The 23123-nt window shown below is 44.0% G+C and overlaps 1 protein-coding gene across 3 annotated transcripts in view; it reads right to left on the bottom strand.

Moving 5' to 3' along the window:
• ERGIC2 (ERGIC and golgi 2) overlaps nt 1-23123 on the bottom strand; it is a 159947-nt gene that overhangs the window by 12163 nt on the left and 124661 nt on the right. For all 3 annotated transcript variants that reach the window (XM_069228185.1, XM_069228184.1, XM_069228186.1), the window contains 2 exons: nt 7328-7490; nt 1311-1390 (listed from right to left, as the gene is read on the bottom strand). In XM_069228185.1, the coding sequence (XP_069084286.1) occupies nt 1311-1390; nt 7328-7490 (243 nt within the window). The remainder of the gene's footprint in view (nt 1-1310; nt 1391-7327; nt 7491-23123) is intronic.

Consider the following 23123-nt stretch of genomic DNA (forward strand, 5'->3'; position numbering starts at 1 on the left):
GCATCTACTACAGTGTTTAATTTGTAAAAAAAAAAAAAAACGTGCAGGTGTCCAAAGCTCTCCTCTTAAACACTTAGCTGATGCAATTAAATGTGCAAACTCAGAATACTGAGGCAGTGAAATCCTGAACCCATCTCGAGCCTTTTAATCCATTTACCGCTGCTTCTTGCCCCTTCAGCTCACTCTTGCAGCCTTCGGCTTTCTCCCTTTGTGACGCTTGTTCGTTTTTCTCTTCCTCCGTGTTCTCCGTGTTTCCCAAATGTGTCTTTTGTTCCCAGTAAATGCTTGACGCAGAAAAATAAGTGCCGGCCCTCAAAAATAAGTGCTGGTGCCCCGCACTGGAAAACACCGACTCAAATTAAGCACTGATCTACTAGGTGTATATTCATATTAACAATTAGAGACAGTATGTATAACATGCCCCTAATGCGACAGAATATTTTAGTACCCTTTATTTAACAGTGAAGGGTGTTCAGCACCTTGTTACAGCATGCGTAAAAACATTTCCAATAGCATAATAGTGTATTACTGAACAGTTTCAAGTGATTCAAAATAGAAAGGCACACTTTTTTTTTTTTTTTGTAATTAAGTGTGGGGGGGGGGGGGGGGGCGAAGAGGAGTCAGAGATCACATCATAATCTGGAGAATTAACAATTCTTCCCAAATATCTCATGATGTTCTTTTCAAACCAATGGCTGAAATGAATGTGGGGCACAAGTAAATCAAAGTATACGACTAAGAAAACATTGCTCCTAATGGTTCATCAAAGGCTTCAAGGAGGAATGCTGGATTGCCCCTACGAGACAAAGGAAACCCCCAGTAGGATGCAGGGCGAGGGCCTGCTTGTACAGCTGGATGGGCTGTAAGACTCCTGTGTTTCTCCCCACCAGTGCCTGTACACTTCTGTAAAATTACACCCCAGCACACATGCATCCCCTAACAAGCCCTCCAACCTCATGAAAGCCTCCAAACATCAGACACGCTACCTTCGCACTATATGGGGATATACAAATAGTATTTTCAAAAGACGCTTCTAGATATCAGTCAAGTCCTGTTTAGCAGAGCAGTGGGGAACCACGTCTTATTAAAGTGATCGCTTTAACAAGTTCCACAAAAACCTTTTTCGAAAATCAGCAATACAAGGTAATATGTAGGATTATTCTAGCTTCTTTTGGCAAGGAAAAGGAAGGCCATATTAACGGGGAATTCTTCTTAAAGGATGTCTACAGAATGGTGTGTTTAGGCTCATGGTCTTACTTTTGTTTAATTAAATGTTAATTGTATGTAACTGAAAAACAGAAGTTTCTTACTGTTGGTTGCTTGTATGCTCCTAGCTTGAAACGACAGCAGACAATGTCTACAATAAACTCTGCGATTCCATGTAGCATGCCTGCAATAAAAAACAAAATGTAAAAATACTTCAGTTTTGCATACAAGCTCACATTGTCATAAAAGTAAACATGGGCAGCCTTTTAAACATTTCTTGCATAGCAGCATGGAGGTACACCGGTGAACAAATCTAAAAAGAACACAAGCTAAGTTTTTCACTTTCAAAACAACTGCAGAAATAAAATGAGATTTCCTTATAACTGCACAAGGAAAACACTCTTGGGATTCTACAGGAAATCACTATTTGTGTATTAACTTTGCTAAGACAAGTGGAGGTGCCCACTAAGGGCAACCTCGTAAGGACATGCAGTGAAACAAAAAATGGCGTTCACTAAAGAGAACACTCAACTCCTTTTTTGGGCATACACGAAAACAAAAGTCAACATACACAGGCTCAGGGCCGACCTTTGCTCGGCCATGGGCAGACCCTTAGTAGGCGCCTTCACTGCTGATGGGGAGTAAAATAAGGCAACAGGGGGCATTTTTGTTTTCACAGGTCAGCGCTTGGCTGCACAAACATTTCCGTTCCTATCCCAACTCACATGAATCACCAACGTTTCAGCTGCCTCGCACTGGTGCCAAGTCAATCCCGTCACCGATTTATGAAAGAATTTCCCGGCTCCACGGGTGTTTACAGGAGTGCTCCCGCCACTGATTCATACCGAGGTTTCCCGGCTCCACGGGTGTTAACAAAAGTGATCCTCCACTCATTCATACCATCTGTATGAATGAGTGGAGGATCCCGGCTCCACAGATGTTTACAAAAGTGATCATGCCACTGATTCAAACAGGGGTTTCCCGGCTCCACAGATGTTTACAAAAGTGATCATGCCACTGATTCAAACAGGGATTCCCGGCACCACAGATGTTTACAAAAGTGCTCCAGCCAATGATTCTTAACAGCGGTTTCCCGGTTCCACAGGTTTTTACAAAACTGATCCTCCACTGATTCAGACAGGTGTTTACAAAAGTGACCCTGCCACTGATTCATACAGGCGTTTCCTGGCTCCACGCGAGTTTACAATAGTGCTAAAGTTTACAAAAGTGCTCCCACCACCTGTTCATACAGGGGTTTCCTACTCTGCAGGTGTTTACAAAAGTGCCCCTACCACTGATTCATTCAGAGGTTTCCTGGCTCCAGAAATGTATACAAAAGTGCTTTCATACTTTGTGACAGTTCTGCACAAGAAGTAAAACCTTACCATTTTGGAATAGGTGATTGATTTATGCCTCGTGGTGCTGAAGGCACTCTATCCTGACTACAGGATGAGTACTTACCCTTATATTGTGACGAATGTGACGAGAAGTCTGGTACTCAGAGAGGATTATTACCAGTAAACAGCAGTCCATGCTGCGGCACCACTTCACGAAGAATGGGCCACCATTCAACAAGTGGACCAAGAATGCTACATATGTTTGCGGTATCCAAGGCAAGGACGGCAAATCAGGGAGGAAAACAAGGTCTGCTCTTTGGAAGCCCTGCACTTCTTGAATCAAGGCGGTTAGAGTTTCCATTTTGAAAGTGAAGAGACAGAAAAAAACAGAAGGAAGTCGATTAAATAAAACTGAAAATGAAATAAAAAATAAAAAAAACGGAAGAGGCGCTGATCCATGCATCTCTGCTGCGAGCCACGGCTGTGGCACTGCTTTGTCTAGTGAATTAATTAATCTAAGGTAAGGGGGCCTGGACCGGCACAGAATCCATAGAAAGCAGAAGCTACACTGGAGCACAGAGCAGATGAGCACGTGTGGACATTCCACATGCTCCTCGCAAGAGGCAGGGAAACACTATGTAAAAACCCATTTAATACATATGCGGTTGGTCATCCACAAGATGGCAGTGTTGAGAAACATTGCGACTGAAGAGTTCTTTCTTTATAAAGGGCACTTTTTCGTTTAAGCCACAAAACATTTTATTACAGCAAATGTTATCCCAAGACCAGACGGGAAGGACAGAAGAGTGATTCCACTTCCCAAAATATATCTGACCACCTTCATAACAGAAGCAATTAATAACCAGTCACTAGTTCAATTAAATACTCACCACCCGCATAAGAGATGTAATAAAGATCCAGCCAATAGACAGACTGAATTAAGTATCTGGACTCTACAGGACTGTGGGTCTGACATGAGTGATAGTTTTTAACATGGAATGAACCACTGTGGTCAGAAGGGTTCACGCTCAATCTATACTCTAGTGACCGTTAGTCGTCATACACAAACTAAAACAGGACTACCGAATGAAATTTTGGGGCACTGTGGCCCGGTCTAAATAGGCTTGTAACCCCAGGCCTGATTACAAGTCAGGCAACTTCGCTCCACCCGATTATTTGTGGTTAGTTTTAAAGGCACCAGTGAGTGTACTGGGAGGAGTAACAAAAGCAGTCTGGGGTACCAACTAACTGGTTATCCTGCCTGAGGTGGAATGCTATCATCATTAGCTGTTCACAGCCAAGACCTTGCTGTAGGGGGGCCCACTACTGCTTCTTCGGAGTGGGCAACGGGTGAAGAGCATCTCGGTGCTCTTTGTTTAAAAAGGGGGGTTGGTCGGCTAAAAGGCAACCCACCATGCAAATACACACCCGGGATGGGAAAAGAAGTAGCACAGACGTGGGGGTTGTATCCGCAGAAGAGTACAGAATTTTTGGACATCAAAAACAAAGCCTGCATACTTAACACAAAATGCTGGATGGGGGATGAAAGGGAGGGGGTTTAGAAATGAATCCTGGCAGTCATCAGCAAGTTATTATTTGAACCTGGCTACGTGGGGCAAGGGGGGAGCAAAGTTACAGTAAAACAAGATTCTATAAAAATATTGATGTGCGAGGCCCATTGGAAACCTACATGAAAATACCACACTGAGGTGTATATCATTGACTAACATTTGAAGGGCTCAGACGGACAGTGCACATCTTTGGGGAGGATGCCTTACCATTTCGAAGACTCTCTGTTCCCTGGTGTTCCATGGAGTTCACTGAAGGCTGTTTCACTTACACTTGAGCATACATATAGGTTATGTTCCTCACACATATTCTTTGAGCAGGGAACACAATAGAGGCCCATACCTGCTACTTTTTTTCTTCTTTTATCCTGCATCCATCCTGGAACCAATCAAGGTAAAGAGGCTAAGATAAAGAAGCAGAATTTGGTGGCTGATTGTAAGATCGTCTCTCAAACGACATTCTTGCCCAGAGCAACCAGAACCACTCCTGCATTGCCCTTGTCCCTTTGGACTCTTCTTCTTGGCAGCCTTGCTTTCATCACCACGACAGGCTTCAAGGAAAATGTATTAGTGTCTTGTTGCAAGGACACCTTAACAACTTCAACAGATCCAATTTTGTTCCCCAGTGTGGGCTACCCTAAGAATCGAATAGTGTCCGAGCACCACTGTTTCATAAGTGGATTACCTTAATTTTCTAGAAAAGAAATAGATATGCGAGCACAGGCTGGAAAAAAATCAGATCTCAATTAGGTGATACCCAATTGCTATATTGCCTGCTCGTGGGTGTCCGAATGCCATCTTGCCCTCGGTTACGGCCACTTCTTTTCTTAGCTTCCCCCAGGAAGGCATATGATCCAGCATGATTTTCTACACTTTCCTATCAGGTCCTGCTTATGACAGATCATGCCCATCAAGGCCATGAGAAACGTCTCTCTTTGCACTGACGCAGAAGTGTGGAGAAAAAGAGGTTTGGGGGAAAAAACTGGCCCGGTGGGACGCTGTTTCTCTATAGCTTGCAGATCACCTTTTTCTGTGCAGTGTGCCCCTTGCACCATCTTAGTCATCGCACTGTACAGCCCAGTTGCACTTTACAAACGTTGGCTAGCACCTGTGAAATCCACAAGGTCCATCAAAAGCCCCAATGCGCCACAGGAAGTAGATAATTTACCAGATTCTCTGAAAGTATCCTGCAACTCAATGCTGCTGCGCCTCAGCTGCCCATTAGGTCTTCATGTGGGCATTCCATTTCTGGTCCAGGGAACCTCTACTTTCTCATGTGGGAACGAATCCAACAAGTCATCGCTGGCTACAATGGGTCGTCCCCCTCCCCAACACAGGAGAACCCAGCAGTTCGCCTCCAGAGTCCTCCGGTGGGTATCCTCTCACACAGGACTCCCAGGAGCCTGTGCTTCCACCAGTAAGTACCTTGCTCCCACATTTTCCTCGCACTCCTCCAGAAGAACATCATCACACTGGATAACTTGCAAGGTGGTGGAGGGTGGCTTGGCCAAGAGTATGAGCATAACTGATCACCCACAAGAGACAGCAACACTCATACCCTCCAGAAGGGCTCTGATCCCCCTTCCACTGTAGAGGAGAACAATGGCCCGATTGGATCTTTTACAAGAATTCACACAGACCCTTCACTGCCGAGTCTGTGTGCACTGCTTAGCCATACAACATGTTTTGGGTGTGGATAGGAGTACGAAGGAAGCAAAAGGCAAAGTCGGAATTGTGCGAAACATTCCAAATGGAATGGAGAATAAGAAGGGGCATTGCAGTGGTGGAAAAAAGATGCAGTTCTTTCATATTTTTCGCACTGCTGCATAGTGATAAATGAATTTACGGTGCCAATGATCGACTGATTCTTTTTAATGCACTTAAAAATTATGAAAACACTGTTTATACCCTTAAAAACAAATATGAATGTGGCCACTCTTCAAGAGACATCAAATTGTCATAAGGACACAAAGAAAAAAAAACCATGTAAAATGGCACATCAATTTTATAACACCAACAATGTTCTTCTGCCACATTCCCCTACTACCTGTCTTGCCTCTAAGCCAAGGAACCTGAAGAAATAACGGTTTCAAAAATGCAGTTTCGTACTTCTGAGGTCAGCGATAGAAGGTCTCTATTGTAGCAGTACAGACTTAGTTGTTTGCTACACTAGTGGAGTAGTGGTCTTTTGATCAAAAGGAATTTGGCCACTGTTTTCAATGGAAGGAACACCAAACAGTCATAAGCACACAAAGAAAATAGCATGTACAATGGCACATAGATTTTCTCACATCAACACTTTTTTCCTGCCACCTTCCACTACTACCTGGCTTGCCTCTAAGCCAAGGAACCAGAAGAAATAACAGTTTCAGAAATGCAGTTTCGTACTTCTGATGTCAGCGATAGAAGGTCTCTATTGTAGCAGTACAGCCTTAGTCGTTTGCTACACTAGTAGAATAGTGGTCTTTTGACCACCCGCAGCCAAAGTAATGAAGATCCAATAACCTGGAGAAGAACTCTACACCCTTACTTCATAGATTACAATACATTTATTTCAAAGTTGGTCAAACACATTTGTGTCTGCTGAGCAAGTCCACATTTTGGTTTGATAAATGCAGGCATCCCTTGAGGTCAGCTGTAGTTGTTAATCCTGCCTGTCGCATATGCTTATCTCAAAGATTAAGCCAGGCATCTGTAAGGACACGAGTAGAACAGCGAAACTGTAAATGCTTAGTGCATCTGCTACAGTCCCTTTGTTACTTGGACAACTTAGGTAATTTTACAGCTAATACATGCTGACTTTTCGGGATGTGTCCAGTTATCAGACCAACCTATCCATGCTCCCCCAGCTACTACAGAGGATTAATGAGGAGCAGCTATCATTAAATGTAGCAATGTTCACACAACGGGTTGATATAAAAAAAAAATGGAAAGGAGGCAATGAAATACACGTCAGGGTAGTTTTTTTTAATCACAAAATCTGAATACTACAGGTCGCATTCCGGACTCCTCCTGAAATGGGACATGGTATATGGGTTATCCAGATTTCAATCATAATACCAGCAACAATTGGGCATTATTTGGCTTAACACTTTCTTCAAGTCCAAAAACCATTCTCTCAAAAAGCATACAGAGTCTGTGAAAATGAATTCATTTAATGGGTCACTGTCAGTATAAGCTTACACACTAAAGCAAATTGTTTTCTAAAAGACTTACCTGTTGTTGAGAAAATCCCACCAATAATACCGCACAGCCTCACTAAGAACTGCCAAAATGGCATATGAGACTCTGTCACAGTCACCATTAGCGAACTAATGTCATATTTCATGAAAATGCCTGACACGCCATGACTGCCTGATGCATGATCAATCACACGTTCCTGAATAGAGACAAAAGATTTCAAATGATCAACAAATACAAAGAAGCCTGTAACATTATGATTTCTCATATCGAAATTACTAACCCAATATGCTAAACAAGACAAAGTAAATAGCCTTTTATAAATCTGTAGAATTATGATTATCCTAATGAAATCAACTCACTGACTAAACAGCATGAGGAAGGTAGCTTCCAACTTAATACATACAACCTTGCTTCTTGCAATACACTAGACATATAGCATAAAAAGAACCTGAACACCTTCCCAAAGCCAAGCTGCAATGCAAAAGCATTAACAGGAGAATTAGGGCACATGGCAACAGTGTAATGTCTTCATAGTATCTGCATGCTCCATTAAAGAACTTTCTCCTCCTGACGGTCTTACACGAGAACATGTGCAAATGAATATGAAGGAAACAAAAAACATACTTCTCAGTCCAGATGTCCAGGATCCCCTTTTAGTAAAACAGAGACTAAGAAGAAAGAAATTGACAGGATGTGTGGAAAGAATCTTCTGCAGGTAGAGTGAATGACTGGTTGCCCTGAATGTCAGTAATGGAATTATATGCACAAAAACATCTAGGGGCCTACCCCCAAAGCAAAATATACACATGTAGAATTAATATTACACATAGGTGTAATGCCACGGTTCTTTCCTATTTACCATTTGAGAGTAGATTTACAATTATGTGTAGACTTGGTTGCTTCCACTCCCTCAGATCAGGAGGTGGTGCCCCCTACAACATGATTTACGAGTGTAAAGGTACTACAAATATATTTTTCACACATAGGTGGAGATCTACGCCACCGTGCCAGATCTCTCTATCAGAAAGTACAGAGAAAATTATACAAGGGCATTATTACTTAAAAAATGAAGAGGAATATAAAAGTTGATTAATTTAAAATACATAGAACTAATAAAATAAAATGTTACAGTACATTAACTCATGAAATTAAATGTGTATTAAAATATCAATTTAATAGGTAATTTTTTTTTTTTAAACTGACAGCTTAGATAACATTTAATATTGCTTTTTAAAATGAAGTTTTTTAAAACTTTAAAATAGTTAATAATATATATAACACCAGAATTAGTAAATTAATTTAAGTCCTATGGGGTGTTATTTTATTTCCCTTCCTCCTTTGTTTTCTGTGGGAGTGAGTCGCAGTACCTGTGGATGGCCATGTGGGGAGTCTGAGCGAGTTTTGACACTTTTAGGTCTGTAGTAACTTTAGAAGCGTAGTTTGTGAATATCAATAGACTTAATCTTTTGTGAGTACTGGTTTGTATTAGCTTGTCCCTCCTTAAATCCCTCCTTAATTTTCCCTAGAGCCCTCTTGTTTAGTAGAAACTATTCCACACTTTCTGTTCAGTACCCCTGGTCTCTCCCACATTTACTACAAACATACATATCTATGTGTGTGGAGAGCTTAGTCATCTCTGTACAGAAAATATAGTAAATGAAGAGGTAGGAAAGTAGCACCTTTCTGACATAGTTACCCCCAATTTTTGCCTGGTGTCAGTGGGTCTAGACTGTAGTGTACTGGGATCCTGCTAACCAGGACCAAAGTGTCAGTGTTCTCTCCTCTAAAGTTAGTTGTATGATAACTTTTACACCCAACTATTGGCATACTGGTGCATCCATGTATGTCCCTAGTATATGATACTTAGGTACCCAGGGCATTGGTACACCAGGGGCTACAACATGTATTGTGCCACCTATGGGGGCACATGCAAACTGTGACTACAGGCCTGCCATTGCAGCCTGTGTGAATTGGTGCATGCAACTTTCACCCCAGATAGAAGATGTGCCTTACATCATGGTCACTGTACTCTGACCCTATAAGTCACCCTAAGGTAGGTCCTTCAGCCCAAGGGCGGGTGCTTGGTTCTCAGTGTGAGGGTAACCCTACAAACCCCAGACTCCATCTTCTGTGCTTTGCAAGTGTGGGGAAGCCACCTTAAGGTATGTAGTAGATACTGGTCAACAGAAGATGTCTAACTACATAATGTATTCACAAAAGGTAGGCATGTTTGGTATCAAACATGTTGGAATCATGCATCTAGACCGATTCCAGTGCTAGTTGCATGACACCATGTACTATGGGGGTTCCTGACGGGATCCCCCATGTCTACCTGTACAGCTTTGCAGGGTCTGCATGCCAGCCTGTGCTGCTGCCGACCACAGACACTACTTTGCCCTCCAGCTGCTGAGGCAGGGGAAGGCAGAACAACAGATTTCCTGCAGGAGAGAGGTGTGACCACCTCTGCCTTAGAAATATGTGTCATTGGGTGGGGTAGGAGGCGCCTCTGAGCGCTACCTGACTGCTTTGAAGGGCACATTTGGTGCCCTCCATGCAGAGACTGGTTTACACCAGTGCCTGAGCCCCCGGCTCCAGCTCTGGCACGAAACCACACAAAGGATAGGGGAGTGACCACCCAAAGTCCCCTAGGGAGGTGCACAGAACTCTGCCAGATGGCCACTTGATTCTGCCATCTTGGAAATAAGATTAGCAGAGCCCCCTGGGAGCATCTGGTTAGTCCAGCTGAGTGACGTTCCCTTTGATAGAGGGGGTCCATGCAGAGTGTGTCCAATCCCTTTCCTGGGTTACTAAAGGGCTCCCCTGAGGGTGGGACTCAGATTCATCTGCAAGGCTTCAAGATCCTCCTGCAAATCTCCTCTGCAAGACACTTCTGCAACCTGGACACCAGAATCACTGCTGTACTTCGCTGGGACTGAGAGCATGACTATAACCAGTAGGAGGGCTCCTACTGCAACTTTGTTTCCAAGTTATGCAAGACTTTTGCAACCCCCATGGCCGTGCATCCACTAGAGTCACAAGGACTCTGCCTGCAGTTAGGAAAGCAAGAAGGAATCTCCCTGGGAGTGAAGGAGTCACTCCCCTGCATCTGCAGGCACCTCAACGTCAACAACCGGTTTGTGGATCCTGCTGTCCCACGGGCTCCTCAAGGCTCCACAACACAAGTGGTGGTTCTGTAGCTCTCCAGAGGTCTGACTCGTTTTCTTTGAATCGGAGAAGCCTGTGGTATCTCGTTGGAGCTGCTTGGCTGGAACTCCTGTGCACTGTGTCAGTCTGTCGTTACCAAGGCTTGTTGGCTCTTCAGTCCGAAGACCTCCTAAGCTCCAAGAAGCCCCGGCCTCCGGCATTCTCCAGCTCCAAGAAAGACGAACTCTCTGCAACACCTGCGACATGAACATCCCTCTTTGCTGTGCTGCTGAGGCCTCCCTGTGACTCCCTGTGCTTGACGCCAGAGGGTCCTGCTGGGGGCTCCATCAATTCCTGCTGGCCCTCCTGCTTGCTGAGATCTGGCCCTGACCTACCTGCAAAGACTGGATCACCTGGACCTTGCTGGTTCCCACAAATCCTGCAATCTTTGTGCAATGCAGCTGTTCCAGTGTCGAGGTTACGGAAGTGTCTTGCTCTGTAAGTGTTGAACTTGGCCTCCACCTACCAGGTGGCCCAAATTAACAACTTGGCTCTAACTCATCTGGCACTTACTGGCTTTGATAGTGAGGCCTGCCTTTTTCAAGACCTCAAGTACACTCCTGAGGTGGACCAGGTGCTCCTGCTAGGTGGAGCTAAAGACAGAAATATCATCAAGATATTATGCACTGAAGTCTTACAGGCCTGCCAGAACTTGTTTCACCAGCCTCTGGAATGTGTCAGGTGCATTTCACAAAAAAAAAGGTCATCACAGTGCAATGATAGTGCCCACTCGGAGTGGAAAATGCAATTCTAGGTTTAGCAGCATCAGGTAATTTGATCTGCCAATAGCCTGCAGTCAAATCAAAAGTGCTGAGATACTTGGTTGCAGCCAGAGTAGCAACCAACTCATCTGCCCTGGAAATAGGATGGGCATTAGTCCTAGTGACTGCATTGAAACCTCTGTAGTCTACTCAAAACATCATCTCTTAATTTCCGTCGTGGGAATACGGTTTGGGCACAAGTACTGCAGGACTTGCCCAAGAGCTGTCTGAAGGTTCAATAACTCCCAACTCTAACATCTTTGGGACCTCTGCCCTGATGCATTCTCTGACATGGTCAGGCTACATGTAAATTTTACTTTAAACAGGCAGACTTTAACCAGTGGCCACATCATGGGCACACCAGGTAGTCTGACTGGATGTCAGTGAAATGAGTTCTGAAAACTGACTGAGGACTTGTCTGCAGTCCGCTTGTTGCTGTTCAGTGAGGCTGTCCGCAAAGCCTACCCCATCCACTCAACCATCAACAGGGTTGAGGGAGAGGTCAGGGAGAGGATCACTCTCTTCTTCCTGTCCCTCATCAGTGACCATGAGCAAGCACATCTCAGCCCTCTCAAATATGGCTTTAGGCGATTCATATGAAGCAGCCTGTGAAGGATTCATGGAGTGCCCAGGTCAACCAAATAGGTGACCTTGCCCTTTTTCTCCACCGTTGTGTGGGTAACACTCCACTTGCCTTGGAGTGCCCTTTGGGCCACAGGCTCTAGAACTCACACCTTCTGTCCTGGCTGGTAAACATTCAGCACAGCCTTTTGAGCATGCCATAACATTTGCAGTTCTTGGCTGGCCTCAAGGTCTCTAGTGAACTTCATGTACTCTGCCATGAGGGAACGCAGGCCTAGTACATAGTCCACAATGTCTTGCTTGGGAGGTTTGAGAGGCTGCTCCCATCCCTCCTTCACAAGGCAAGGAGGCCCCCTAATTGGATGCCCAAACAGAAGCTCAAATGGACTGTACCCACTCCTTTCTGGACCCTCTATGTAAGCAAAAATAAGGCAAGGTAGAAGGGCATACCCTCTCCCCCTGAGTTTTGCAGAGTCCCATAATCACACCTTTTTTTTTTTTTTAATGTTTTAACTTACCCATTTCCTTGTGGATGGTAGGGGGTGGTGAACTTATAGGTTACCCCACACTCCATCCACATTGCTTTTAGGTAGCCAGATATGAGGTTTGCATCTCTGTCTAGCACTGCCTTCTTAGGAAAACCCACTCTGGAAAAGTTTCCTAAGACAGCTTTGGCCACTGCAGGTGCTGCAGTGGTCCTAAGGGAGTAACTTCTGGCTACCCAGTGCCATGGTCCACCACCACCAGAATAATTCTGTTCCCAGAGGCTGAAGGAGGGTCTAAGGGACCAAAATCATCAATCCCTACCCTCTCAAAGGAAACCCCAACCACTGGTATTGGCATTAAGGGGGCCTTTGTAGTGCTGCCTGACTTGCCATTGGCTTGGCAGGTGACACAGAAGCAACAAAACTCCTTACTGCCTTCACACATGTGGGGCTAGTGAAAGTGTGGGAAAGGTCTGTCCTAAATCTTGCATTGCCCAAGATGTCCTGCAGGAGGAATGCCATGTGCCAAGCTCAATAAGAACTCCCTAAGCGTCTGAGGAATGACCAACCTCCTGGTAGCACCAGGCTTGAGGTATCTAGGCTCAGAGTAAAGGTGGACATTTTCCCAGTTGATCCTGTGGTATGCACAGACATCCCCTGCCTCTTCTGCTGCAGCCTGCTGTGTGAGGCCTTCAAGAGAGGGGCAGAATTTCTGCTCTAGACTTTGTTCCTCCCTGGGGGGGTCCCCTGCTCCCAAAAGCTCTGCAATGTCAGGCCCAAGCTCTTCTGAGGCAGTTCAATCACAAGGGACAAGATCATCTCCCTGAGGAAACTGATCCTATCATGGTCTGGGTAGAGGGTAACTTTTTAGGTCAGGGATTTGAGACCTCTTGTATATACTTTAATACATCGTACTTTGTGAGCTTCAATTCCCCTGCCCACTGCTTCTTATTAGTTTATCAGTGTACTTTAAAAATCCTTACTTCTAAGTGGTTAATCTTTCCTATTTGTCCCACCTTATCCTACTTTGTCTACTCCCACTGAGCAAGCCCCCAGTACTTGTACCCTTCTACTTATACCATTATATAACATATGTGTCAGGGACTATTTTTTCCTTGTTGCTTTGAGTGCTTTTTGAGCCGGAGGCTACGTTATCTCCTCCAAGCTTGTTGTCAATCCCCTGCCTGCAGTTACTTAATTTTAATTCTATATGTGAATCACCTCATCTGTCCGTGCCATTCTCCCCACCCCAACACCTTCCTCATGTCGCTGCTGGCTTTTTATTATTTCTTGATCGCCCCGTGCCACCACCTTCTACCCCTTGTGCTTTAAAGAGGCTGAACCGGAATTCCTAGCCACTTTCAAGGATGCAGAACAATGAACAGAAAGAAACTTTTTTACTTTCTAATACGAGTTATTCTTTTTGGGTCACTAGATAAAGAGCAGCAGGGAAATGGCATAATTGGTGCTTTAGACCGCAGAACGTCACCCATCATGTACACAATAGGGAGGTTGTGACATTAAGCTAGACATGTCGGTAAACGCTCGGTTGCACTGTGGGCACGAAAAGGGCTTCTCTCCTGCAGGAAGGAAGACACATTGAGGTTAGAGAAATTAACACTGCTTCTGAATAAGATGGCCTTCAATTCAATTTAATTTTTATTCATTGTGTTTTTCTGTTTGTTCTTTGCTCCGTTGTCATTGCTTGCTTAGTTCTCGTTGCCTGCCCCACCTCTTGTTGCTGTTGGGCCACTCCTAACTCCCTCCCCCGCATTGTTATTCTTGCCCCGTCCGCCTCCACGAAGGTCCCACATTATGGATCCAGCACGGGAATCAACATTAGAAATCAGCCCAGCACACTCACAGCAGAAGAACAGTCTTAGGAGGCAGTGCGGGTACTTAAATTGTTAAAGCGTTGCCGGTGACAAACGTTAAGAGGCTTATTTTGGTGGAGAAAATGTGCGGGTACTTTATAGAACAGACTCGAGGTGTCTGCTTCCCACGCTGCAGTTTTGCAGGACGCCATTTCCAGCTCCAGTCAGACTCGGGGGGGTTGCTGCAGATAGCATGTGCAGTCCGAAAGTTAAAGGAGTGACTGGAAATGACATCCTGAATGACTGCAGCATGGCAATCAGACACCACGAGTCTGTTCAAAGAACTTCTATTTAAAAAAAACAAATGGCTTGGTGCTTCAATAATCTGTCAAATTTGACTTCTGGCAGATAAACTGCAGCCGCTTCCTTTTTTTTTTTATTTATTTTAATAGCGCTGCTCTTTTCCTGTTGGAATCACAAGGTGGGGATTCATATAGGCGTTTTCTTTATTTTATGGATATCGATGTTTCATTTTCCAGCAGAACCCCCTTCCTAAACCTAATGACAACTTGTGAGCGACTGGTCTGACAGCATAACTGTTGCTACTTTTAGAGTGCAACAGACTTCTGCAGAACGAAGATTTCCATCATTCCTGAAGTGTTTTGAAATCTGATAGATAAGTAATCCTGGGATAAACATCGCTGAGCTCATGGGCAAGATATGCTTTCTAGCGCTTTGAGAATAAGGCTGTTAAGCACACATGCTATCGTTAGAGCACAATGCACTCATGCAAGGTGCCATTTCAACACATGGAATAAACGGCCACTCTGAGAGAACAGATTTTGCATTTTTGTTTGTGTGTATTTATTATTAATAATAATAATAATAATATAAAGAGCCCCCCTGCACATGCTCATTGCTTTTATTCTACCTGGAGTTGAAAAGTTAGCTATGTGTATAGGCTGTGCGCTGGGCTGAAAGTAAGCTGTGCTTGACGCTCTCTATAAAGCTATCCCAGAGCTGCTGTTACTAAGCTTTTGCTTATTTTGATATTAAAACTGTGGTTGTGATGTGAATTGCTTTCTTTTTGCTATATTGTGACTTTTTGGAGTGACATATTTCATGCGTTTGCCATCCCCATAACAGCTCCTAAACTGTAGGACGCCCCAGTTGATGGCAGACACATACCCAAAATGTTTTTGAGTTGTACATTAAACTGCAGAAGGAACAAGGGCATTTGTTTACGTAATTGTTGTTTTACTTCTTTGGCAATTGTCCTTATTGGCTGCCGTTTCATTTTTACAGGACAGGGTTTTCATTTAAAATCATTTAAACTTTAAAATGATGAGCATGGCTGACACAAGTCCATGAGTTCACCGCATCTTGTATATCTGAATACAAATTGCGTTTTCTTTAGAAGCGTCTCGTTTATGGAAACCCATGTTATTAGTAAAGCTGAGTCTCTCAACTTCCACTGCGTTTTACTGCCACTGCCGGATTTTAGTTAAAGGGCGGTTACAGATTAGCAATCACACACTGCCTCAGATCATCAGGCGAATAACATGTCCATTCCTCATAGAACTAAACAGCATTAATGAAGAACATGTCACTCTGGGTCAGGTCTTATGAAGCACAAGAAGTGTACAGAAAGTGGTAATCAACATTTGAATTTTTATTGGCATCTTTTAATTGTGTTACTTAATTCTCATTTATTTTTATTGTGTCAGCCAGCAACTCCGAAGGTGTGGCAGCGAAAGTGGTATTCTATTGGAATTAGCAAGGCAGATTTAAATTAGGATGCTAAATGGCAACATTTTAATTTTTTTGCTGCAGATAGAGGAAGAAGTTAAATAGAAGTGCTTGTGATATGCAGGGCCGCTGGAATTATGTGGCAGGAAAGGTCCCAAGTCGGTCGTCGAATTGCAGAGAGGTCAGTGGTCAGCAGGACCACCAAACAAGCCTTGGCAAATGCAGGTAGGATGCTGTACAACATGGCAAAAAATATTGACAAAGTGAATAGGTCTTGCCTTTGGTACTGAATGAAAGTATTGGGTGGCTAAAAGCCCTTCAAGTACGCTGGCTGCAGACTCAATCTAAAAGGCGTTACCGAAGGTAAGTAATCTGTGCATCTCATAGAGACTCCTAACCGCAGATTCCTCATCTCGTAATAGATACTCGAGCAAACCTTCCCTGGAGGTGGGTCTGCGAACAGGCTCAAACAAGAAAATCCTGGAGGACCAAACAGTCAAAACGCTCCTCTTGACTAACCTGACTGTTCAAGCAGAAGTGCATCATGAATGTATATGGAGCACCACTCATTTGGCATACAGGACTGTTACGTGTTTGATGGTGATATAGATATGCACATCCCAAGTCATAAATATCTAAGCCTAACACACAAGTAACCTACATAATACAACAGCAGTTTACACAACTTAGCAGAAATTCTAATATAGCATTAGCTGACAGCACTGTTGTAGGGTGTTATCTATGGTTGTACAACATAACTTGCAAGTGTAGTCGTTTTATACCTATCCCTAAATGATACCATAGGATCTAAATGGATTAAGAGGTTGGTCCACAGCAAAAACTGTGTCTGAATGTGGGGTAGTGTCCATGTTGAGTAGGTAATTATGGAGACGGCCCCCAAATATCATTCAGTCTAGAGGGCTGCATTTCGGCATGCAGCCGAGCTGCACATTGTGGTATAATAGAATGTCAAACATCATCTTTTGTGTTGGCATCCTGTCTCTGCCCAAGTGTTATGAGACTTGTCATTTGGCCAGAAGTTAATAACAGTGCTACCAATAGCCAAGCTGATATATATATACACCCCACACTTTTTGCCTGATATCTGATGCTAACTTGACTGCGTGTGGGCTGGAATATGCAAACCAGCCCCCAGCACCTGTGTTCTTTCCCTAAAAACTGCACCTTTGATCCACAACTGGCACATCCCTGGCACACAGTTAAGTCCCTTGCAAAAGGTACCCAAGGTACCAAGGGCCCTGTGGCCACAGAAGGTCCCCAAGTGCTGCAGCATGCATTATGCCACCCTGGGTGACACCCCACCAAGCACACACACACTGCCATTGCAGCTTGTGTGTGCTGGTGGGGAGAAAAAGACAAAGTCAGCATGGCACCCTCTCAGGGTGCCATGCCCATAAACCACTGCCTATGGCACTGGTAAGCCACCCCTCTAGCAGACCTTACAGCCCTAAGACAGGGTGCCCTATATCACAGGTGAGGGAATAGCTGCTCGAGCAATATGCCCCTACAGTGTCTAAGTTAATTCATAGACACTGTGAGTGCAATGTGACCATACTGAGTATTTGGGCTTATAGTTTATCATTACAAACTCCACAGCTCCATTATGGCTTCACTGAAGTCCTGGAAGTTTGGTATCAATCTTCCCGGCACAATGAAACCACACTGATGCCAGTGTTGGATTTTTTTTTTTAAATGCACCAAGGGGGCATCTTAGAGATGCCATCTGTATTTTAGTCCAACTTCTAGTGCAGGACTGACCAGTCTGTCAGCCTTTTCCTTCCAGATGAGTTTCTGACCACATGGGGTGAGAGCCTTTGTGCTCCCTTTGGGCAGAAATAAAGCCTGCACTGGGTGGAGGTGCTTCACACTTTTCCCCCCTGCAGGAACTAACACCTGGTGGTGAGCCTCAAAGGCTCAGGCCTCTTGTTACAGTGCCTCAGGGCACTGCTGTTAGTGGAGATGCCTGCCCTTTGGACAAAGCCCCATTTTTGGCAGCAAGTCGGGTGGGAAAATTAGGGAAAACAAGGAGTGACCACTTCAGCTGGGACCACCCCTAATGTGTCCAGAGCTTAAGTGATCCCCTCTTTGCAAAATTCTCCATCTTGGTTTGGAGGACAGGGATCAACAGGGTTAGGTCTGTGTTCCCCTTCCCAAAGGGAGTGGACACTGGAAGGGTGTAGTCACCCTCAGGGACAGTAGCATTGGCTACTGTACTCTAACACCTGCAACACCCCTAAAACCAGCATTAAAGGGCTCCCCTAGACCTAGCTTGTTACATTCCTGGTGACCTCAAGAAGACGAAAAAAAGAAGGACTACTAAGCTAACCCCCAGCAGAGAAGACTGAAGACACCACCTGACTTGGCCCCAGCCCTCCAGGTCTGTCTCCAGCTTCTGAATCCCTGCTACAAAAAGGCTACGATTCCTGCAGGACTGGCGACCTCTTAAAAGCCTCAAGAGGACTGCCTGCACCCCAGAGGACCAAGATCTCCCATAAACAGCGGCCCAGTCCAAAAAGAAACTCCAACAAAGGACTCCAGAACCGCCCCGGATCCGTGAGGCCTGACCACTCTGCACCAGATGCCCACACCCCGTGTCCAGGTGACCCAACTGACTAGAACTTGTCCCCTGGCGATTCTGACCTAGTGTCCACCCTGGATTGACCCGCTCCTGTCCAACACGACGATGCCTGCAGCCTAAATCCGGAGGACCCTTCCTGACCGCGAGAGAATTAGATGAAGATTCTTGACGCCAAAAGGTACCCCTGCACCCGCAGCCCCCTAGCCTTGGGGAATCTGACCTCCGGTGCATCAAAGTTCAGCAGACAGCCCTCCTCCTTGTCCAGCCTGTGGTTTTCTGGAACCGACCCCCTGTACCCAGCCTGCAGCATCTTTTGTGATCCTCAGGGTCCCCCTATTGGAAAGCATTGGTAGCCTGACGCTGTGTTTGCACCCTTCACCATTTAACTTGCCAAATTGAGACAAAGTGGTATTGATACATATGTTGGATACTTACTTGCAAATGTACTTACCTGCAACTTGAATCTTGTGGTTCTAGAAATAAAGTAACAAAATATATTTTTGCTATATAAAAACCATTCGCCTGGAGTTAGTCATTGAGTGTGTTCTTCCTTTATTGCCTGTGTGTGTACAAAAAATGCTTTGCACTACCCTCTGATAAGCCTAACTGCTCGACCACGCTAACACAGAAGAGAGCATTACTATTATCTACTTTAGCCCCTAGGGAACCTCTGGATTCTGCACACTAGATCTCATTTTGATATAGTATATACAGAGCCAGCTATCTATCTATCTATCTATCTATCTATCTATCTATCTATATATATATATACATATACCTCTCTCTCTCTCTCTCTCTCTCTCTCTCTCTCTCTCTCTCTATATATATATATATATATGGAAAATTTCACTTACCAAGTGTACATCTGTTCGAGCATGTAGTGCTGCAGATTCACATGCTATACATAGCTCTTCCGACATCTAGTGTTGGGCTCTGAGTGTTACAAGTTGTTTTTCTTCGAAGAAGTCTTTTCGGAGTCACGGGATAGAGTGACTCCTCCTCTCGGTTGCATTGCACATGGACATCGACTCCATTGTTAGATTGTTTTCCCCGCAGAGGGTGAAGGAAGGAGTGATAGAGTATAGAAATACAAAGAGATGTCCATGCAAATGTAAATGTATATACATATGTACAAATGTAAACAAACAACTACAGGCTTCCGGGGAGGAGGGAGGGTGCATGTGAATCTGCAGCACTACATGCCACGAACAGACACTGGGTAAGTGACATTTTCCGTTCGATGGCATGTGTAGCTGCAGATACACATGCTATGCATAGACTACAAAGCAGTTAGTCCTCCCAAAAAGCAGTGGCTAGCCTGTAAGAGTTGAAGTTGTTTGAAATAACGTCTTTAAGACAGCCTGGCCTCAGTGGTTTGTTGTTGTGAGAAAACATCAACACAGTAGTGTTTTGTAAATGTATGGGGAGTTGACCATGTAGCTGCTTTACATATATCAAACATTAGAATGTTGCCTAAAAATGCCATTGACGCACCTTTCTTTCTTGTAGAATGTGCTTTAGGAGTGATTAAAAATTGTCTTTTTGCTTTGACATAGCATGTCTGTATACATCTAACAATCCATCTTGCTAAACCTTGTTTTGATATAGGATTTCCTGTATATGGCTGTTGGAAAGCTACAAAAAGTTGCTTTGTTTTTCTAAAATCTTTAGTTCTGTCTATATAGTCCAAGGTGACCTTCCATGTTAAAAATTGAACCTGACAAGAGTGCATGGGTTCAAAAGGTGGTCCCATGAGTCTGGTAAGTACGATATTTAAATTCCATGATGGAACAGGTGGTGTTCTAGGTGGAATAATGCGTTTTAATCCTTCCATGAAGCCTTTAATAACTGGAACTCTTAATAGAGAAGCATGTTGAATAGTTTGTAAGTATGCAGATATTGCAGTAAGAGGTATCTTGATAGATGAGAAAGCCAAATTTGATTTCTGCAAATTAAGTAAATAGCATACAATATCTTGTATATATTGTATAAGTGGAACAGTGTTTTTAGATTGACAATAGTAGACAAATCTTTTCCACTTGTTTGCGTAGCATTGTCTAGTAGGAGGTTTACATGCTTGTTTAATTACTTCCACACATTCTGGTGGAAGTTCTAGGTAACCAAATTCTATGACTTCAGGAGCCAAATCGCTAGATTGAGAGCATTGGGGTTTGGATGCCTGATTTCACCTTTGTTTTGTGTTAACAAATCTGGTCTGTTCAGTAGTTTGGAATGAGGTACTACAGACAGATCTAGGAGTGTTGTGTACCAATGCTGGCGTGCCCAGGTTGGTGCTATGAGTATCATGGTGAGTGACTTTTGACGTAGTTTGTTGACTAGAAAAAGAAAGAGTGTGAGAGAAGGGGAAAGCGTAAGCAAATATCCCTAACCAATTGATCTATAGAGCATTGCCCTTGGATAGGGGATGTGGTTGTCTTGATACGAAGTTTTGGCATTTTGCGTTTTCGCTTGTTGCGAATAAATCTATATCTGGTGTTCCCCACTTTTGAAAGTACTTTTGAAGTACTTGGGAGTGAATCTCCCATTCGTGTGTTTGTTGGTGATTTCTGCTGAGGAGATCTGCCATCTGATAGTCTATCGCTGGAATATATTGTGCTAGTAAATGAATTTGATTGTAAATTGCCCATTTCCAAATTGTTTGGGCTATAAGGGACAGCTGAGATGAATGTGTCCCGCCCTGTTTGTTGAGGTAATACATGGTTGTCATGGTATCTGTTTTTAGGAGAACATTCTTCTGTTTGAGAAGAGGTTGAGACGCTTTTAGGACAAAAAACACAGCTAATAATTTTAAGTGGTTTATGTGTAGCTGTTTCTGTTTGACATCCCATTGCCCTTGAAAGTTCTGATTGTTTAGGTGAGCTCCCCAACCGATCATTGATGCATCTGTTGTAATTATGGTCTGAAGCACAGGGTCTTGAAATGACCGCCCCTTCATTATGTGTTTGGAGGTCCATCAACACTAGATCTTGAAGTTGATCGTGTGCTTGGGACCATTGTTGTGAAAGGCACTGCTGTAAGGGCCTCATGTTTAGTCTTGCACGTGGGACTATCACTGTGGAAGGTGCCATCATTCCTAAAATCTTCATGATAAATCTTACAGAATATTGTTGATTTGGCTGTATGAGTGGTAATAGATTTTGGAAGGCCTGTATCCTTTGTAAATTTGGATAAGATAGGGCTAGTTGAGTATTTAGGTACGGTTGTACTTGTGCTGGCTGAAGGTATGACTTTTGGTAGTTTAGAGTGTACCCTAGGATGTGTAAGTTTTCTATCACATAATGAGTGTGTATTTGGCATTGTGTAAGATTGCTTCATTTTATTAGCCAATCCTCTAGATATGGAAAGACATGGATGTGGATGCTTGTACTACTGGTAGACACTTTGTGAACACTCTTGGAGCTGTTGTTATGCCAAATGGCAACACCTTGAACTGGTAGTGTTATCCTGCTATGAGAAACCGGAGGTATTTTCTGTGAGCTGGATGAATGGGTATGTGGAAATACGCATCTGAGATCTAGAGCAGTCACATAATCTTGTTTTTGTAGTAGTGGAATAACATCTTGCAGAGTTACCATGTGAAAATGCTCTGACAGGATGTGCCTGAGGGTGCCGTCTTTTTTGGGAATCAGGAAGTATAACAAGTATACTCCTGTTCCTTGTTGAGAATGTGGAACTAATTCTATTGCTTGTTTTAATAGTAGAGATTGTACCTCTTGTTGTAACAGAACTGTATGTTCCGGGGACACTTTGCGATATCGCAGTGGGATGTTTGGCGGGGTGGAGATTAATTCTAGGCAATAGCCATTGTGGATAATTGATAATACCCAATTGTCTATGGTGATATTTTGTCAATGAGAGTGGAATTGCTGTAGTATTCCCCCCACAGGAGATGTGTGGAGTAGAAGGGGGGGACGGAAGTCACTGTTTAGGTAGTGTTGTTGTCTGTTTAGAGGTTTGGAATTTACCTCTATTTCTGAAATATTGACCCCTATTGGAACCTCTAAACCCACCTCGTTGATATTGGGTTTGTTGTCCTTGCTTTGTTTGTGAGGTGGAAGCCTCTGAGGATTGTGGCTTAATGCCTCCCTTAAATTGCTGCCTGCGAAAGGAGCCTCTATACAGTGTTGTGTATAATGCTCCCATTGCTTTGGCAGTGTCTGAGTCTTTCCTCAGTTTTTCTATGGTCGTATCAACCTCAGGATCAAACAAATGTTTTTTGTCAAAAGGCATGTTAAGTACTGGCTGATGGATTTCTGGTTTAATAACAAAAGAACGTAGTCATGCATGCCTTCTTAAAGTAATGGCAGTATTGACACTTTTGGCTGCTTTATCCGCAGCATCAAGGGCAGACCATATCCGATTATTTCTTATGGCCTGACCCTCTTCTACAATCTGCTGTGCCCTTTTCTGATGTTCCTTTGGGAGATGCTGTAGGAGTTCTTGCATCTCATCCCAGTGGGCTCTATCGTATCTGGCTAGAAGTGCTTGCGAATTTGCAATTCGCCATTGATTTGCCACCTGCACGGCCACTCTTGCCAGCAGCATCAAATTTCCTACTCTCCTTATCAGGGGGAGGAGCATCCCCCAAGGATTGGCTATTAGCCCTCTTTCTAG

This window comes from Pleurodeles waltl, chromosome 4_1 (genome assembly GCF_031143425.1).
Source record: "Pleurodeles waltl isolate 20211129_DDA chromosome 4_1, aPleWal1.hap1.20221129, whole genome shotgun sequence".
Classification (NCBI taxonomy): domain Eukaryota; kingdom Metazoa; phylum Chordata; class Amphibia; order Caudata; family Salamandridae; genus Pleurodeles; species Pleurodeles waltl.